Source organism: Canis lupus, chromosome 2 (genome assembly GCF_003254725.2).
Source record: "Canis lupus dingo isolate Sandy chromosome 2, ASM325472v2, whole genome shotgun sequence".
Lineage (NCBI taxonomy): Eukaryota > Metazoa > Chordata > Mammalia > Carnivora > Canidae > Canis > Canis lupus.
In genome coordinates this window covers 41,365,820-41,382,896 of record NC_064244.1, presented here as the reverse complement: position 1 = coordinate 41,382,896, position 17,077 = coordinate 41,365,820, and the positions used below count along the sequence as shown (strand labels likewise).

Below are 17,077 nucleotides of genomic sequence, written 5' to 3'. Positions count from 1 at the left end.
ATTACTGCTAAAGCTAATTCTCAGATTATTTTTTGCTTTCTAAATCTGGGTTTTGCAGTCACTGGTTGTGATTTGACAGCTGATTTGTCCCGAACTTTTGCTCTAGTGCACTGTCTGGTCAGGGAAATAATAGTCCTCTGCTGGAGAGACTGGAGGAATAGAGATAGGCCTCCCTGTGGTTTCCTGTTGAGGCCTGGAGGTTAATTTCCTCTACAAGTTCTCCAGTGGTATTTGTCTATCTTGCCTTTTTAATAGATGAAAAAAAAGTAGGCAGGGAACATTATGAAGGCTAGTGAAGTATATGATGGATCTTTGTTTTTCCTGCTAACTTTATAGTTTGTGCCTCCCAGAAACCCACGTGCCTCGCGCCTCTTCGTGTAGGTGACAGCAGAGAGGACGCTAGTGATAGGCTGCTCCTTTCACAAACTTGACTGTTCTCTCGCCTCTGGGGAGTATCCTCAGTGACCAGCTGCAGGTTATTGCTTCCTTTCTGCCTTTTCTACCCATCATCTTATATTAGTTGTGACCTTTTACTTCGGAGCTTCTTTGATCAGAAGGTTGCATGTTAGAATCAGGAGGGATCCAGAAGTTACAATTTCTCACCAGGCAGTCCTTGGTCCCCCACCAGTGGACTGAAATATCCACGGTTGGGTCAGTTGAGGCCAAACTGCTGCATGCTCAGAGAGGAATCTTAGAACGGGCCTGAGAAGTGGGAGAGAGATGGGGAGATGAACCACTGGGCTCAGGGTAGGGGTTCACACCTTGTACTGTATGTAGAAGGAAGTCATGGAAGTAAATCCCATGCCCAGTGCTAGACCGCTCTTGTAACGGGGACTTCAGTGGACGTTTAATGTGTTTGTCCTCATGGGATTTAAGTTTTTCTCATGATTTGAACCTTGGTGTGTAAATAGTATTTTTCTTCTCAACTGAAACTTATCTTTTTTTTTTTTTTAAGATTTTATTTATTCATGAGTGTGTACATAGAAAGAGAGGCAGAGACACAGGCAGAGGGAGAAACAGGCTCTTCGCAGGGAGCCCCACGTGGAACTCGATCCCGGGTCTCCAGGGTCACGCCCTGGGCTGAAGGCGGCACTGAACTGCTGAGCCACCCGGGCTGCCTGAAACTTATTTTTTAAAAGTAAAACTCTTCATTATTTGTCACAGAACCACATTAAAAACAAAATAAAATGGGATTTTGGTTAAACACACAGAGGTGGCTGATAATGGGCATTTTATCTTTTGGTTGTAAGCAATTGACTCTTAGCTCTTCCAGAGGAACAATGGTTTGTGTGTGTGTTTGTTTTTCTAAAGATTTAATTATTTGAGCCCCAACGTGGGGCTCCTTGCCACGACCCTGAGATCATGGCCTCAGCAGAAGTTGGGTTGGACAGAAGCTTAACGGACTTGTGCCACCAATGCGCCCCCAAAATGGTTAATGGGAAAGACCTACGTGGCTAGCACTAGCGTACCACCAGGACCTAACGTCCTCCACTTGTCTCACTGGCTGCCCCTCTGCTCCATTCTTCGTGCTCACTCAGTGGCCCGCTGTCCTTGCCTAACCATAGCTTTTGCTTCCTCCTGAGTTTACTTTGCAAGTAGCCTACCTGTGGCCTTTGGGGGCCCTTTCTATACCTTCTGAAAGAAGGGAACTCATTCATCCTTGCAGTGCAAATTCCGGAGGAGAACACAGCCCGGCAGGCCTCTGGGCCAGGCCTGTCCTTTGTCTTCAGTGTCCCCTCTGAAAAGAAGGCACAGCTGTGTGGTCCAAATGGGCTCCCCCTTCCCTGTGTCTGTGGAAGGATGGTTCCCCACAGGAGGGGAGTCCTCGGCACCGCCATGGACTCTGCCCAGTACCCTACAGTGCTGGATGTAGAGTTCCTTAGTTCTTCTGAGTTTTATGACCTAAGCGACGGTCTTTTCTACTTGCATGTGTTCAGTGCACATATGATTAGTATATGCGTGTGTGGGGGTAGGGGAGCTGGGGTGAGGGAGTTGGCAAAGGCAGGGACTATGGAGCCTTTTTTTTTTAAATTTTTATTTATTTATGATAGTCACACAGAGAGAGAGAGAGAGAGAGGCAGAGACACAGGCAGAGGGAGAAGCAGGCTCCATGCACTGGGAGCCCGACGTGGGATTCGATCCCGGGTCTCCAGGATCGCGCCCTGGGCCAAAGGCAGGCGCTAAACCGCTGCGCCACCCGGGGATCCCACTATGGAGCCTTTTTATATAAGGTTTGGCATTAAAGCATGGGCTCTGTCCCTCTATCTAGTTCAGGTCAACAGCAGTTTCCAACATTGTTTCTCTGAGGCGGTTAAGAACATATACTTCTCTCAACGGAGACTTGTTTATTTTTTTTTAAAGATGTATTTATTTGAGAGAGACAAAGAGAGCATGGCAGAGGGGAGGGTGGCTCCAGGATGAGCAGGGCGCCCGATGGCCGGGGAGGGGGGAAGCCCCGCCATCATGACCTGAGCGGAAGGGAGATGTTTAACCAACTGAGCCACCCGGATGCCCCAACAGAGACTTGTTTTTAAAGGTACATACTTTCCTCTTAAAGGACAAGGAATAAAGTTATAAACCCACAAAGGGAAAGAATGGAAAGGGACACAACAGGCAAGTGGTAATGATTTTTGGGAAGCAGTTAAATGAGTAGGTAGAGGAAGTCAAATCTCTGGTGGTACCTCGGCGGGGGTGGGGTGGGGGGTGGTGGTGAGATATTAAAAGATCTGCACTACAGAACCTGAGAAAGGCTTATTAACATGGAGCCACCAGAAAGCCCAGACTGTCTGCCTGTGGAAGCTGCGTATGCAGGAAATACTGCTGGCTGGCAGCATGGGAGGAAAGCTGTTGAAGTCTGGAGTTGTGGCCATGTCAGCTGTGGAACTCCAAGTGATCCAAGGTCCAGGAAACTCTTTGTTTACCTCCTTGGGATCTACTGAAATGGAAGATGCTTTTTTTTTTTTAAGGTTTTATTTATGTACTCATGAGAGACATACAGAGGCAGAGACCTAGGCAGAGGGAGAAATAGGCTCCCTCCTGGGAGCCTGACGCAGGACTTGATCCCACAACCCCAGGATCACGACCTGAGCCAAAGGCAGACACTCAACTGCTGAGCCACCCAGGTGCCCCTGAAATGGAAGATTCTTGACAGCAATGAACAGAGCTGTATCTAGGATATGCCTGGTCTTCCCAGAGCTACACTGAGTATCTTGGACTCGGGGAAACACCGAGCAGGCAAATAGGAAGCATCCTCAATTGGCCAGCCTTAACTAGAGCTGAGAATTGTTCTGTGACCACAGCCTGCATACATGCCATGGCCATTAGTCATCAGAGGAGCCCGAGCTTGGAGGGGAGGGTAAGGTTAGCTTTATGACCATAATGAGGGGATTCTTAGTACTCCTTCAGGGTGAAATCATTTCCTCTCTGAGATGGGGGTAACATGGATACTTGGATACATGTGTAAGGAGAAACTAGCTACTTAGAGGGGTAAACGTTCCACCTAAAGTACACTGAGGCTTGACTACTACTAATCCATAAGTGAATGCTAATTCTTTTCACAGGGATATTGAGGAATTTGGGGGCAAGCTCCCTAGAATTAAAGTCAGGGTCTTTGGAAGGAAAACGTTATCAGAGGATTTTAGAATCCTAAGTGAGGAAGGACCTTCAAAGTCCTGTCTGAGTCTCCTTTAGGTTGGAAGCACAAAAAAAGACTAAGCATAAGTCCATTTTAGAGTTGATACTGTTTTTTCTTGCTATGTCCTTAGCAGAGAGAGGTGCAGTTCTCCCTAAGGTGCATTCCTAAGTATAATTCATAGCTATATATTTTTATAGTCTGAAGAACCTATGCCTTTAACAGTTATATGAAAATCAGCTAAATAATCAGAGTAGGGACAGCTGAACCTTTGGAGAGTCACATTCAAAACTTGGCTTCAGCCCCAGTCAAGATACTGTTTTCCTTAAAACTAATAAAACATTTCCAGTTAAGATAGAACTAGTGAGGAGAATCTAACTGGCATCGTTGTGTTACCTAATTGGCCTCCGTTGGCAGATACACACTTTGCTTCAACCAGAACCAACTATCTCCCAACTCCAGAGTCTAGAGACACATACAAAAAAAGAAAGGGGGCACTCTGCAGAGCCAGGTATACTTTAACCAGCTAATCTGTGCAGTTCAGTTGAACTGGTATGCTCTGTTACAATTAGATGTTTATACTGTAAAATACTCAGTAAAATTAGACAATCTCTGAGTTTTTTGCCAGCTGCTAAGAATTGAATGCTTGCTCACAGCAGTGCGCAAAGAACTGGGAATGGATTTGTGTATCAATGTCAAGTAGGCAGTGTTTGTGGGCACGGCCACACAAATTATTTTCTGAGTTCTAGTTAAGTTTAGGAATCACAAATTATCAAACAGAACTTTAAGAATATTTTAAAAAGCATATTAGATAGAAATAAGGCAAAATACTTTTTTAAAAAAAGAGACCAGATTCACTAAAACGCAGTGATAGGAAAACTAACTATCCAAGGTTAGCTGTATGACTAATGAGGGGATTCTTAGTACTCCTTCAGAGTGAAATCAGCTGTCCCTACTCTGATTATTTAGCTGATTTTCATATAACTGTTAAAGGCATAGGTTCTTCAGACTATAAAAATATATAGCTATGAATTATACTTCCGTGAATGCACCTTAGGGAGAACTGCACCTCTCTCTGCTAAGGACATAGCATCCTTCTACATCACAATCTTTAGGATGCACCCAAGTCAAAGGCAGGCTGAGAAAGAAAAGGGGAAATTCTCAAGTCTGAGGAGTGTAGAGAAAAGTCATGGAACTTAAAGGGCACAGGTGCTAAGCAAAGACTAATCCATTGTCAGGACAAAGCTAGAACTTGTATTACTTATTTAGGCAGCTTGCTATATTTACTTAAAATACAGATTTAGTCTCTGCTGCCCACCTCCTTAAAAAAAAATTTATTAGCACAAGCAGGGGAGCGGCAGAGAGAGAGAGAAAGAGAGAGAGAGAGAGAAAAGTGGGCTCCGAGGATAGTGGAACTCTCAAGTAAATTGTTAGAATGAATTAAACAAACTTAGTCCCTAGTTAGACTGGATGAAAACACAGTAGCTTGGCCCAGGGTAAGGACACCCTTGTGCTCAGAATGCGAGCACTTTTTCCCAAGACTTGGAACTAAGGATAACAACGGGCTTTGAATCAGAATTATAACACAAATCGCAAGAGGAAGAGAGCTGCCTTTGAAATCCTAGAAAGTTACAAGTAAGGAAACCCCTTGCCTTGTTTACAATTTGAAAAGCAGTCTAGCTAGATAGGTCCAGTAATAAACTATTCTAAAGACAAGTTTCTGGGGCAATCTCTTTTTGTTTTGCTTATTTAAAAGGATTAACTTTCAGGTGTTAATGAGCATAAGAATGCTTGCCTAACACTGTATTCTGTATATAATTTATACCCTGATTGTTTAATGGTTATTAATAGTAATTATTATTAATATATGAGTTACTCATGTATAACACCAACCCTTTAGGGGGATGGTGATAATTAAAAAATATATATAGTTTCTAGTTGGTAGGTTAAACTCTTGTCTTTATTCCTGTCTTCTCTATTAGCTTTACCTTCAAGCCAGGATGAAGGGAGACTGGGCAAGGCTCTTACGCCCCACACTGCAATTTGGTCTTGTTGCTGTATCCATCTACGTTGGCCTCTCCCGAGTTTCTGACTACAAACACCACTGGAGTGATGTACTGACTGGACTCATTCAAGGAGCCCTGGCTGCCATATTAGTCGTAAGTATACAGGGCGGCAGCCTACATCTTGATACTGATTAAACATTGGGATGATTGAGTAAAGAACATGTCCCAGTGAAAAAACTATCCAAAGGCAGATAATGTGGCTCAGTAATTTTTACTGGGTAATCATCCCAATGGTTTTAAGTCATGTAGGATAGACAGGAGATAAAAAAAAAAAAAAAAAGAAAAAAAACTATGTTGCTTTTTCCAAAAGTTATAAAACTCTTACTACTGTATGTTTTTTTGTAAAAGGCTATGGCTGTGTAGTGTTTTGTTTTGGGTATGAATTGCAGAATAACTTGAGTTTAATACAGTTAAACCTGTTTTACTCAAGACCTAAGCAGCTCTCAATTTAGAAAATCTAACAAAACTTCCTTTTAGTCACTTATTTTTTTGTACCCTTTCTCTGTACCCTGTAATGTTCGTATTTATTTTCGCAAACTGCTTGTATATGGTTCTTAAAATTAAATTACTTCATTAAATACTTCTGTCCCGTTCTAAGTATAACTTGTTCTCTATAGGTGGTGTATGTATCTGATTTCTTCAAGGAGAGAAATTCTCCTTTTAAAGAAAGGAAAGAGGAGGACTCTCATACAACTCTGCATGAAACACCAACGACGGGAAATCACTTTAGGAACAATCACCAACCCTGAAGGTAGCAGAGTGCCCAGATAAAGCTGGCCCGCTTTCTAAAGGAAAATGATTGCAACCAGAAGGCCAAGAGGATGAGTTTTCTTCTTGGTGTACAAGCCTTTAAGGGACCGCTGCTGCTATACCTCTTGGACGCCCACTTTACCTGTGTGTATATAGTCACATTTAACAATGGTTATCTAATAGCTCAAAGTTCATTAAAAAAAATTTCAAGCCTTTCACTAAAACAATGCCCACCTGTACATTTTTTATTAAAAAAATGTAATGCTTATGTACAAATGTGTATGTAATAATGCGATTTCTTAGTATGATGCCTGATTTAAATATAATACATACTGAAATGGTTGAGTACAACTGCCTTGAGATGGGAGAACCAAATCAACACTTCTGTAAAAGCATTTCTAGTCAACTGTGATCAGGTGGTATAAAATTTAAAATCCCACATTCGTTTATCTGACTTTTTATAAGTAGAGGCTGGCAGCAAACACAATATCTCTCTTGATTTTGGTGATTCCTAAGAGAAAAGAAAATATGGTTTAAACTTCCAAGACCACAAAGACTGTAATTACCCTCCGGTCAGGTTTTAATACAACAATCCTGATGATACCAAACCCTACTGGTCTAAAACACAGGATGTCACAGCCACCTCTGAGAGCAGGGAAACTTAGAAACCAGACTCCTGCTCTTGTGACTCTAGACCCTGAAGTAGCCTGTGTCTGTGTGTGTGTGTGCAGGGGGCGTGCCGGTGTCTCAGGCTATGCACACACTCCTGAGGAAAGGACTAAACCGTCAAAAGTAGTCATTCAGTTGACCCAAAAGTATGAATTTTCAGCGTACATAGGAGACCCTGTATTTTCACTTACTATGTAAAACTCTTTCTGAACTGAGACAGGACAAACCTAAACTTTTTTGCACACCTCTTCTTAGGACACTTAACCAGCAGAAACCATTAGGTAGGGGTTGTGACTATAAGAGCAACTCACTCAGAGCCAAAAGGTGGCTGCTGTTCTTTGACAAGAAAAAGGGCTGTGAGTTACAACAGCAAATATTGAGACAGAACAAACTGTAAGCATGTTATATACTCCCTCCTGCCTCCTGCCTACTTCCATTGCTACCACCTTGGACTGGCTATCCTGGTTTTTTTTTCCCCCCCCCTGGTCTCCCCACTTCTACCTTGCTATCTACAGGCTTCTCTACAATGCAACAGCAAGAATTGCCTTATAACATCCAAACCAGAGCACATCACTCCTGTGGTCAAAACCTCCAATCACTTCAGGAAGAAGCCGAGGCTGGGGGCTAACATGATCATCTCTTTTTTCCTTCCTACTACTCTACTCACTGTTCACTCGGCTCTAGCCACACTGGCCTCTTGCTGTTGCTTATGCTTCTCAGGCATACATGAGGAGCCTTAATACCATCTTCTGAGTGGAGGCCCTAGGTCTATCCCTCAATTCCTATTGTCTCGTCCTTTCTTTTCCTGTAGACTTATTACCACCTGAAGTATTTTAATTGTTGACTTGTTTATTGTATGTCTCCCCACGCTAAGCTCCATAAAGGCAGGGATTTGTGGGGTTTTTTTGTTCACTGCTGTTATCTGCTGGTGCTTAAAACCATGCCTGCAAATAGTGCACAATAAATATTTACAAATGCTTATGTATAAAATCTCAAAACTTTTTCCCAGAGACACTCAGAAATTCTGTTTAAATACTACTAGATGGCCCTCCATGGCATTCTAAGGAAGAGGATCTGAAAAATCTCTTCCTACATAATGGCCAAGAACTCAAGGCTCAAAAGATCTGCCTTAAGTAACAGGAACAGAGCTTACATACAGGATACTGACCTTCTGCAAATTTGTTTTCCAGCTCAGTGTTTCCAATGGCTTTTGCTGCTTGACACATCTGTCGAAGCAGTTCTTCTAGGCGCCTCATACAACGAATTATGCTGCCTGTAAAGAAAAGGAAACAAATCATTTATAAAATGGAGATAACCAGGACAGTAGAACTTTCGTTAAGAGGCAAACCTAGGAGAACATGGGATGATTAGCTAGTAGTACTCTGAGGGACTTCCCATGCAGTAAATGAGGCAGCTGACTTGACTGGCTGCCTGAAAGGCACTATGAAGAATACAAAGGCAAAAAGTTGAATTTTCCATGCCTAATGGTAGAGAGTCCTGGATTTATTATAGTGTGTGCCCCTCAAGTTATCTTTTACTAACAGTGGGGAGAGTTAACTCAAAGGAGAATGTAACTTGAGCTTTGATAAAGGAAAAAATAAAAGCCATTTGCCCAACAGAATCAGCATAATCCAGCAGCAAGTGCTCACGCAGAGCACCGTCTCTCCTGGTGCGACTATTCAAAAGCCAAAGATAATACCGCACAAGGGCCCACACCCCAAAGGACAACATTCCTGGCTGCAGAACCCACCTATGGGCCAGAGCAATGAGAACACAACAGTGCTATTTCATGTTAGGGGAGGTTTGTGAGAGGACACTGGTACTGAAGATCACCAACACACAGGTTACCTTAAAAGACAAACAGGGACAATACCCTTCCATCTCCTACAGATAGAATGTTCACCTACTTTCGATTGGGTTCACAAGAGTAGGCTGGGGGCACCAGGAATTAGAGGAAAAAAAAGACTAGAGGGGAGACCCAGGTTCTAGCCCACATTCTGCCACTGAGGTATTAGCTCTGGGATCTAGGCCCTTACTCCATCCATTCTCATTTCTAAGAAATACAATAATAATAAATACTATTTAAACAGTCTGCCTGCCCTCATTTCATGTCACTTGAGATAAATGTACAAATTTTGTTCTCAAGCAAAACTCTGAAGGACTACAAAGTCATGATATAGCCCTTTAGCCAAAATATTCAAAGTCCATAGGTTTCTTTTTTTTTTTTTTTTTTTTGGTTGTCCTCTCATTAAAAGGTTCATAGAGTTCTGGGAGAAAACTGCAGCCCTCAAGTACAGCCTATTTCCACAACACAACTCTGTCACAATTATTTAGGACCTTAGCAAGGGTCTTTACTACATAGAGTAATAGCGATATGGCAACCAGAACAGAGACATAAATTCTGTAAAATCCGAACAATCACATACATACACATCTTATAATAACCCTGAGGACTTTATTGTATTACAGGAGAGTAAAGTTACTGATGTTTATAATGACACTTAGGCATCTAGGAAAGCAATGAGGCTGCATGTGTTTCAGGAAAGAAGGATGATGTTCAACATTTTCTGAGTGCTTGTTTTGTGGTAGGTCTGTAATACATATTTCATGTAAAACTTCTCATTTGACATCTACAATTTGACATGTACTGTCATTATCCTCATTTTACAAAGAGGGAAAAGAAGGGAAGTTGCATACATAACTTGACCATGGTCAGAGTGAGGAGTAAAGGATGGAAATCAGGATTTGAATCCAGACCAAAGATTCTAGAGCCCAAGCATAAAAACTGTATTATAGTACCTTGCAGAAATAAATATAATTTCTAGGAAATTTTCTTTAATAAATGTGTATTCCTTTATATATTTTAACATTTTATTTATTCATGAAAGACACAAAGAGAGAGAGGCAGAGACATGGGCAGAGGAGGAAGCAGGCTCCGTGCAGGGAGTTCAATGTAGGACTCGATCTCAGGACCCCCAGATCACGACCTGAGCCAAAGGCAGACACAACCACTGAGCCACCCAGGTGCCCCTATATAGTTCAACTTATAATTAGATTTAGTTTATACATTAAAAATCAGAAAATTCTAAATCTTTTGTTTTTAAAAAAGATTATTTGAGAGAGCGAGAATGCACGTATGTGCAAGTGGAGGGAAGGGCAAAGGAGAAGGAAAGGGAGAGAATCCTCAAGCAGACTTCCCGAGGAGCACAGACCCCGACATAGGGCTTGATGCTAGGCCCCTGAAATCATAACAGCCAAAACCATGAGTCAGCTGCTTAAGTGACGGAGGTACCCAGGTCCTATATATATATATATTTTATAAGATTTTTAGGCCTTACTCTAAAGCTCTTCATTTCTGTAAAAATTGGCAAGTAGGATGCAGTCAAATAAAGGAGTCTGTTTTGTGAATTTGGCAATCAGAAAGTCACTGGTGTCTTCTAGTAATTTCAGCAAACTACTGAATCAAGATGGAAATGGGGGGTACGAACTAAAGAGGGTCTGTCTATTCTCAATTACTCTTTCTGAGCCTGGCTATAAAAGGAATTCTTATTCCTTAGGATGAGGACAACAAAATACCTATTGCTCTTAACCACTACATTATGTTGGTAGCTGAAAAAGGTGTGTATGAAAACTATAAGCATATTTATATCCTAATACGGCAATATTGAGGAGGGTGCAGAAAAGAGTGGAGCAAGGCTCTGAGATTCAGAGCAATGGGGGAAGGGGCTATCCTCTGGAATGGAAAGCATAAGGTACATGAGTTTCTAGATAAAGAAGACAGGCCTAATGGTTTCTCCCTTTCCAATGATGCACAAGTGATCACCTACAAAGTAGGCGGCAGAGCTACAGTAGACGCCTGACATGCCATATCCACTGTCTCTTAAAGTAGAAAGACCAGGGATTACAGTTCAGCTGTGCCATTTACTAAGTGAGGGACTGTATTAGCAGTTAGGAGTGACTTCTTTGTGGGTGATAAGATTATAAAATTAAATAGTGATTACTGTTGTACAACTCTGAATACACTAAAAACCATTGAATAGTAAACCTAATTAAAAAGGGTGGATTTTATGGTCTGTGAATTATATCTCAATGTGAATTTTTCCAGAATGGTGATGTAAATCTGAGGTTAAAAAAGATCAATGACACTGAATTGCACATTTAAAATGGTGAATTAGGGCAGCCCCGGTAGCCGGTTTAGCGCCACCTTCAGCCCAGGGCGTGATCCTGGAGACCCAGGATCGAGTCCTGCATCGGGCTCCCTGCATGGAGCCTGCTTCTCCCTCTGCCTGTGTCTCTGCCTCTCTCTCTCTCTCTCTGTCTCTTATGAATAAAATCTTTAAAAAATAAAAATAAAATGGTGAATTATATAATTACGTGTATTTTGTCACACACACACACAAAAGGTAGTGATTAGTCAGAATTCAATTTCGCTTCCTACACTAGCCCCTGGCCCATGACAACTACTTAATTTACTTCATCTTTATGGGTTTGTCTATCCCAGACATTTCATGTAAGTGGAATCCTACAATAAGGTTGCCTCTGGGTCTGCCTTTATTTTAACTCAGAACCTGTGTGTCCAAAGTTCATCTACATTTTAGCATTAATCAGTACTTCATTCCTCCTATAGCTAAATACTACATTACACTGACACACCACAATTTATTCACCCACTGACGGACATTCGGGCACACATGCAATCATCAGATTCATCTGGTGCTTGAACAGGACAGTATAATTTTCATTGAGGATGGAAAGCAACACCTTTCTCTGAACAGTGTTTCTACCTCCAGCTTTCTGGCATTTTACAAAGTGGTCCTCCATAGTTCATGTCTCGAATCTCACTTAATAAAGTTAAACTTTAACATCTAGGTGTTTTTAATGAGTCTGACCTGAGGTCAGGATCACAAATGTATTTTCCTGCAACTATCTACCACTTGATTCCAGCTCAGGCTAAATCCTTTCTGGAAGGCAGAGACTGCTGTTCATGATGCACCTAGTCCCTGATCCCCACTAGGGTCTCAGTATTATTCATCAAATGCGTAAGTATCAAGTACTAATTTCTACATAATTTAGTACTAAAATGTTGCCAAAAGTGGAAGAGAAATGATACATGTTAATAAATGGTTACTTTATTATTATTAGCAAAAGTATTTCTAAGAACAAATCCACTGGAAAATCCCTTAGGAGGCTGAGGTAGCCTGACTAAGGGAAGGGTAAAACTGCCAGCTGAAAGGTGTTTGAGAAGAGCATTTACTCAAAGCACCATGTGGGAATGCACTACATGGTAAAGTTTCAAGTGATAGCACATGTCATTAGGAGAGCTCCTGTGACAAAGTAAGTGAAAAGCAAGTCCTTCATGTGTAGTCAAGAGTACAATATTGTTTCTATAGAGATAGAAATAAAATTTAATGGCTCCTGAAAGCTTACAGTGGCTCTACTCTATGATTTAGACTGAAACCATAGGTTTGAACCTCTACAAGTACTGTTTTAAATTGTTCTTCCAACTTAGTTTGACAGAAATAAGCAGCAGCCACATTTTTATCATTTTTTCCAGGGTGATAACAGAGGAGATAATTACTTGTATGAAGTCTTCAAAATTCTTCAACTGAATCACAATATTAGCTCCTCTCTTGCAGTAGGCATCCCCTCAAACATACTGTGCCAGTTAATTTTGAAAAATACTTAAAACTACTTCTGGAGCTCATGACATGAAATGATCACTTATTTTCACAAAAAGAAAATTTATAATCTAACTGGAAACAAATATGGTTTGAGTGAAGGGAATTTTAAAGTTTCAATGCAATCATTTTCTGCCCATAAAAGTAAAGACACAATGTACTATGGGCTAGACCTTTGATTACAGTATTTTTCCAATTATATAAAGCACGTACAGCAACAAGATGAGGAGAGAATGGCTATTCTGAAATAGAAGAACTCAATAATAGCATGGTAAAAAAAGGGAGAGGCACATAGTATGATGGAAAAAGGAAACACTCTCCTATATAAATCAAGGTTCTTTTTTTTTTTTTTTTAATTTTTATTTATTTATGATAGTCACAGAGAGAGAGAGAGGCAGAGACATAGGCAGAGGGAGAAGCAGGCTCCATGCACCGGGAGCCTGATGTGGGATTCGATCCCGGGTCTCCAGGATCGCGCCCTGGGCCAAAGGCAGGCGCCAAACCGCTGCGCCACCCAGGGATCCCTAAATCAAGGTTCTTAGTTATTTTTTCGCTGTTTATGTTTTTAAGAGTTAATATATAGTCCATCCCAATTTTAGAAAAAGTGTAGCTAATATAATGGCACCCAGACCAGAAAACCATGGAAGATTACGCTGATGGTATCCTCAACTTCAAATTATAGTTACAAACTGAATTCCTCAGATTTTCCAACTTTGACTCCTCACGCAAAATGTGATATAGAAATAGCCTCAAGGAACTGAAAGGGGGGAAATCGATTTCAGGAATGCCAGTATGTTCTGGATAACTACAAACTCTCTTCAATATTAGCAGTTTCAGATCTCTTTCTCCATACTGTGCAAACTCTTCCATTTAAGTACAAAGAACAGAAAAAACAGTCCACAAAGATAATTTTATAGGCCTCCCTAAATATGCAGGTCTGTTGCTTCTTGATTTTTCTTCAAACTGTTCTCCACTATGAACCATTATTATGTCACTGTGTCTGACTTCTCAAAGAAGCAGATATTCTATAAATATGAGCTATTAACAAGTCTTAGAATTATTTAGGCAAGAACAGTCATTAGTTTCATCCTTATGTTCCAAAAAGATGCCAGACTGAAGAGTGGGGGTGCTGTATGTATGACTGCCTTTGCACCTTCATAACACACAAGCTGTTATATATGTACCTAGGTTCCTACAGGCAAAGACAGTGTATACAAGTGAGCCAAATGTCGTGCTTCCCTCTTCTCATATCCTCAGCTATTGCTCTTCACCGTGAACTATTACAGACCATCTTGCCACTCCTACAAGCATGAACTGTCAGTGGATGGACATGGTACAATCTAGGTTAGCATTTGAGAAGTCTCTAGGTGATCCAAAATTAAAGGATAAAGCATTATATGGTGCTTAAAGTTATCAACTATTATGTGACTTGTAATCACAGAGGCCGGGGCTCAAATCATAGTGCCATCATATTCCACACCTCCATCACCTTGGGCAAATTATTTACTTTTTAAAAACTCAGCTTCCTTGTGCAAAGTAGAAATAGTATCTACGGGCAGCCCGGGTGGCTCAGCGGTTTAACGCTGCCTTCGGCCCAGGTCATGATCCTGGAGACCCGGGATCGAGTCCCATGTCGGGCTCCCTGCATGGAGCCTGCTTCTCCCTCTGCCTGTGTCTCTGCCTCTCTCTCTCTGTCTCTCATGAATAAATAAATAAAATCTTAAAAAAAAAAAAAGAAAAAAAAAAAAAAAGAAATAGTATCTACCCTAAGCTGCCATTTTGGTGATTGATTACATCTAAATTATATAAAGTGCTTATTGCACAGTGCCTGGCACACAGTAGTCACTTAATAAACCTTAAATCCCACGAAGTTCAATGTCATAGTTGAAAATTTTAATATTCTACTGCAGATATGTTTGACCTATGCATCATAAAAACCCATGATTCATAAATTCAGTAATCTCTTAGTCTTTAATACTATCAGTTGAAAAGCATGTAATACTGATGTGTCAAAAATAGAATTTTTCTTAAAATACAGCTACAAATAATAGCATTTTAAATATTCTTATAATAATTTCTGAAATCCAAACTCATTTAATTTTTAAAGAGTTCAATGTAAATATCCAATTTGGTAAATATCATTCACCATTATAAATTTCTATATAAGCCAATCATTTTGAAATAAATAAAACATTTTAAAAATGGTCTTCTTTAGATATTGTGGGTTTTTTTTTTTTTGCTTTTTATAATGATTATTTCTTTTATTTCCCTCTGCCTTTCTTTTTTCATTTAAAATTTCTCTTCAGTTGAGTAACAATTATTCTTCAGTCTTTTAAAATTCTGCTCATTAATTGATTCATGCTTAAGTAATCTCACTGAAGCCAAGTCTGTTATTAGAAATGCAGTGATGGACAGCATTTTCAGCTCTGCTGTCTTTTAGTGGAATTAATATAGTAAGCCTTTAGATAACTGCCAAGAGATTAAAAAAACTGACACAAACGTAACTTACTAGGATCATCTGTGATGACATTACCATTCCAATTTATTACCAAAAACTACAAATAATGTATTATTCTTGTTTAGTTAAAACAATGCCATCCTAACTAAGTATATTTTTGTATCAGAAAGGAACGTATATATATATAGAGAGAGAGAGAGAGAGAAAATTTAAACATACCTTCGAAGACATCTGTCATTTTGCAGATATGGGCAAATGTAGCGCCTGTTGCCCAGGTATATACTACATCCATTAAGTGAGGTTTGAATGAGTTTAGGTAAGTTTCCTCATCAATCTCCAGTTTGGCTTCTGCCGAAACTTTTGCAATTCTTTTAGCACATTCCTTTGAAAACAGAAGATTACTTTACATTTCTTACTTCTTACTTATAATCTCCCCTGTACTTGTTTTCTTTAGGTTCCCAGAGCCAAAATTCCACAAGGTCCCTTTTTCTTCCTAAATGTCCACAGCTTGGATATTCTGTGCTTCTAAGTCGTGACAGTGGCCTTCCACTGTAGTTGTTTCCCCAACTGTAATGTTTCCCCAATTACAATGAAGTAATTAAGAAAAATTTATCAAAAGCATGATTTTCATCCAGTGAAACGTTTTCTATATAAAAAAATAGAAACTCTTCATTAAAATCATTTAAGAGTAGCATTTAACTAATCTCTAAGTATTTCATTAACAACAACCAAAAAACCCCAAAGATGTCAGTAACAAAACAGATTTAGAAAACCACAAATCCTATGGCAAAATAATATTTTTCCCCAATAATGCTTTAAGAAATAGAAATCTTATTTTTTCCCCTCACAATGATATATTCAGATTCACTCTTTTCTCCTTGGTAATATAAAAGGTCAAAACCACCTAGTCCTTTGTAAATTCCTCCAGTTCTGAAAGTTTAAATTTCTTAGTAATAAGGAATATTAAATGTTCCACTGAAAAGGCTCTTTTTATGATACACTTTTCTTCTCTTGCAGTGTCATATAGTTCATCTTTCCCTGTCGTGCTGTCTAATGTTGAAAACAGATAAAATCAGTTCATCTTAAGAAAATCATAAAACACACAAATTCATTATTATAAACTACTGGGGCTTTGAGGACCCAGGAATAATTAATTTCTTAGAATAAAACATTTTAAAACCTTATTGTAAACAAGAACATACAAAGAATTAAGCTAACTAATCCTAGTTCATCAACATGCCATTCTTAATATCAAAGAAAACAATGCAGGCACTGAGTTGTTGATATTGCCTATCAACATTATGTAGGTGTTAACTCTGTACTCAATAATTCAATACAATTTATCACACTGGTAGGGGAGAATGTTTAATTATTAAAGTAAAAAAAGCACAAAAGATGTTACCAACAGAATAAATGACAAGACAAAAAAAATTAATAAATGACAAGACTAACATCAAGTAACATTTAATCTTGAAGGAAGTGGTCTCTGTGGAATAATAAACACTAGGATAAGACTGTTAAAAATGTTCATTTTACATGTACTATTCATAAAATATGCATTTCAAAATATTCCTACCTGCATTTGACGAAGTGGTCCTGCTAACTGCTCTGTTAATTTGGGCATCTCACTAGACTATGAAAGAAAAGGATATAAAAACCTAAGTTTTAAATGCAGTATATACTTTCTGCTGCAACAAAGAAAACAAAGTTTTCATGATATCCATCACTGTCAAATTATAAGACCTTAGTTATTAGCATTTACAGTTTTTAATGACCTTAATTGATATAAATGAAATTACCACTCCTTTTATCCTAAATTATATTA

The 17,077-nt window shown here is 39.6% G+C and overlaps 2 protein-coding genes across 14 annotated transcripts in view; one reads left to right on the top strand and one right to left on the bottom strand.

The window, feature by feature from the left end:
• PLPP1 (phospholipid phosphatase 1) overlaps positions 1 to 6,723 on the top strand; it is a 94,839-nt gene extending 88,116 nt beyond the window's left edge. For all 12 annotated transcript variants that reach the window (XM_049102632.1, XM_049102649.1, XM_049102661.1 and 9 more), the window contains 2 exons: positions 5,614 to 5,790; positions 6,315 to 6,723. In XM_049102632.1, the coding sequence (XP_048958589.1) occupies positions 5,614 to 5,790; positions 6,315 to 6,446 (309 nt within the window). In that variant the 3' untranslated portion in view covers positions 6,447 to 6,723. The remainder of the gene's footprint in view (positions 1 to 5,613; positions 5,791 to 6,314) is intronic.
• The window catches only part of MTREX (Mtr4 exosome RNA helicase), a 102,607-nt gene continuing 92,204 nt past the window's right edge, over positions 6,675 to 17,077 (bottom strand). For both annotated transcript variants that reach the window (XM_025448004.3, XM_049102613.1), the window contains 4 exons: positions 16,829 to 16,885; positions 15,472 to 15,634; positions 8,285 to 8,389; positions 6,675 to 6,958 (listed from right to left, as the gene is read on the bottom strand). In XM_025448004.3, coding sequence (XP_025303789.1) covers positions 6,906 to 6,958; positions 8,285 to 8,389; positions 15,472 to 15,634; positions 16,829 to 16,885 — 378 coding nt within the window. In that variant the 3' untranslated portion in view covers positions 6,675 to 6,905. The remainder of the gene's footprint in view (positions 6,959 to 8,284; positions 8,390 to 15,471; positions 15,635 to 16,828; positions 16,886 to 17,077) is intronic.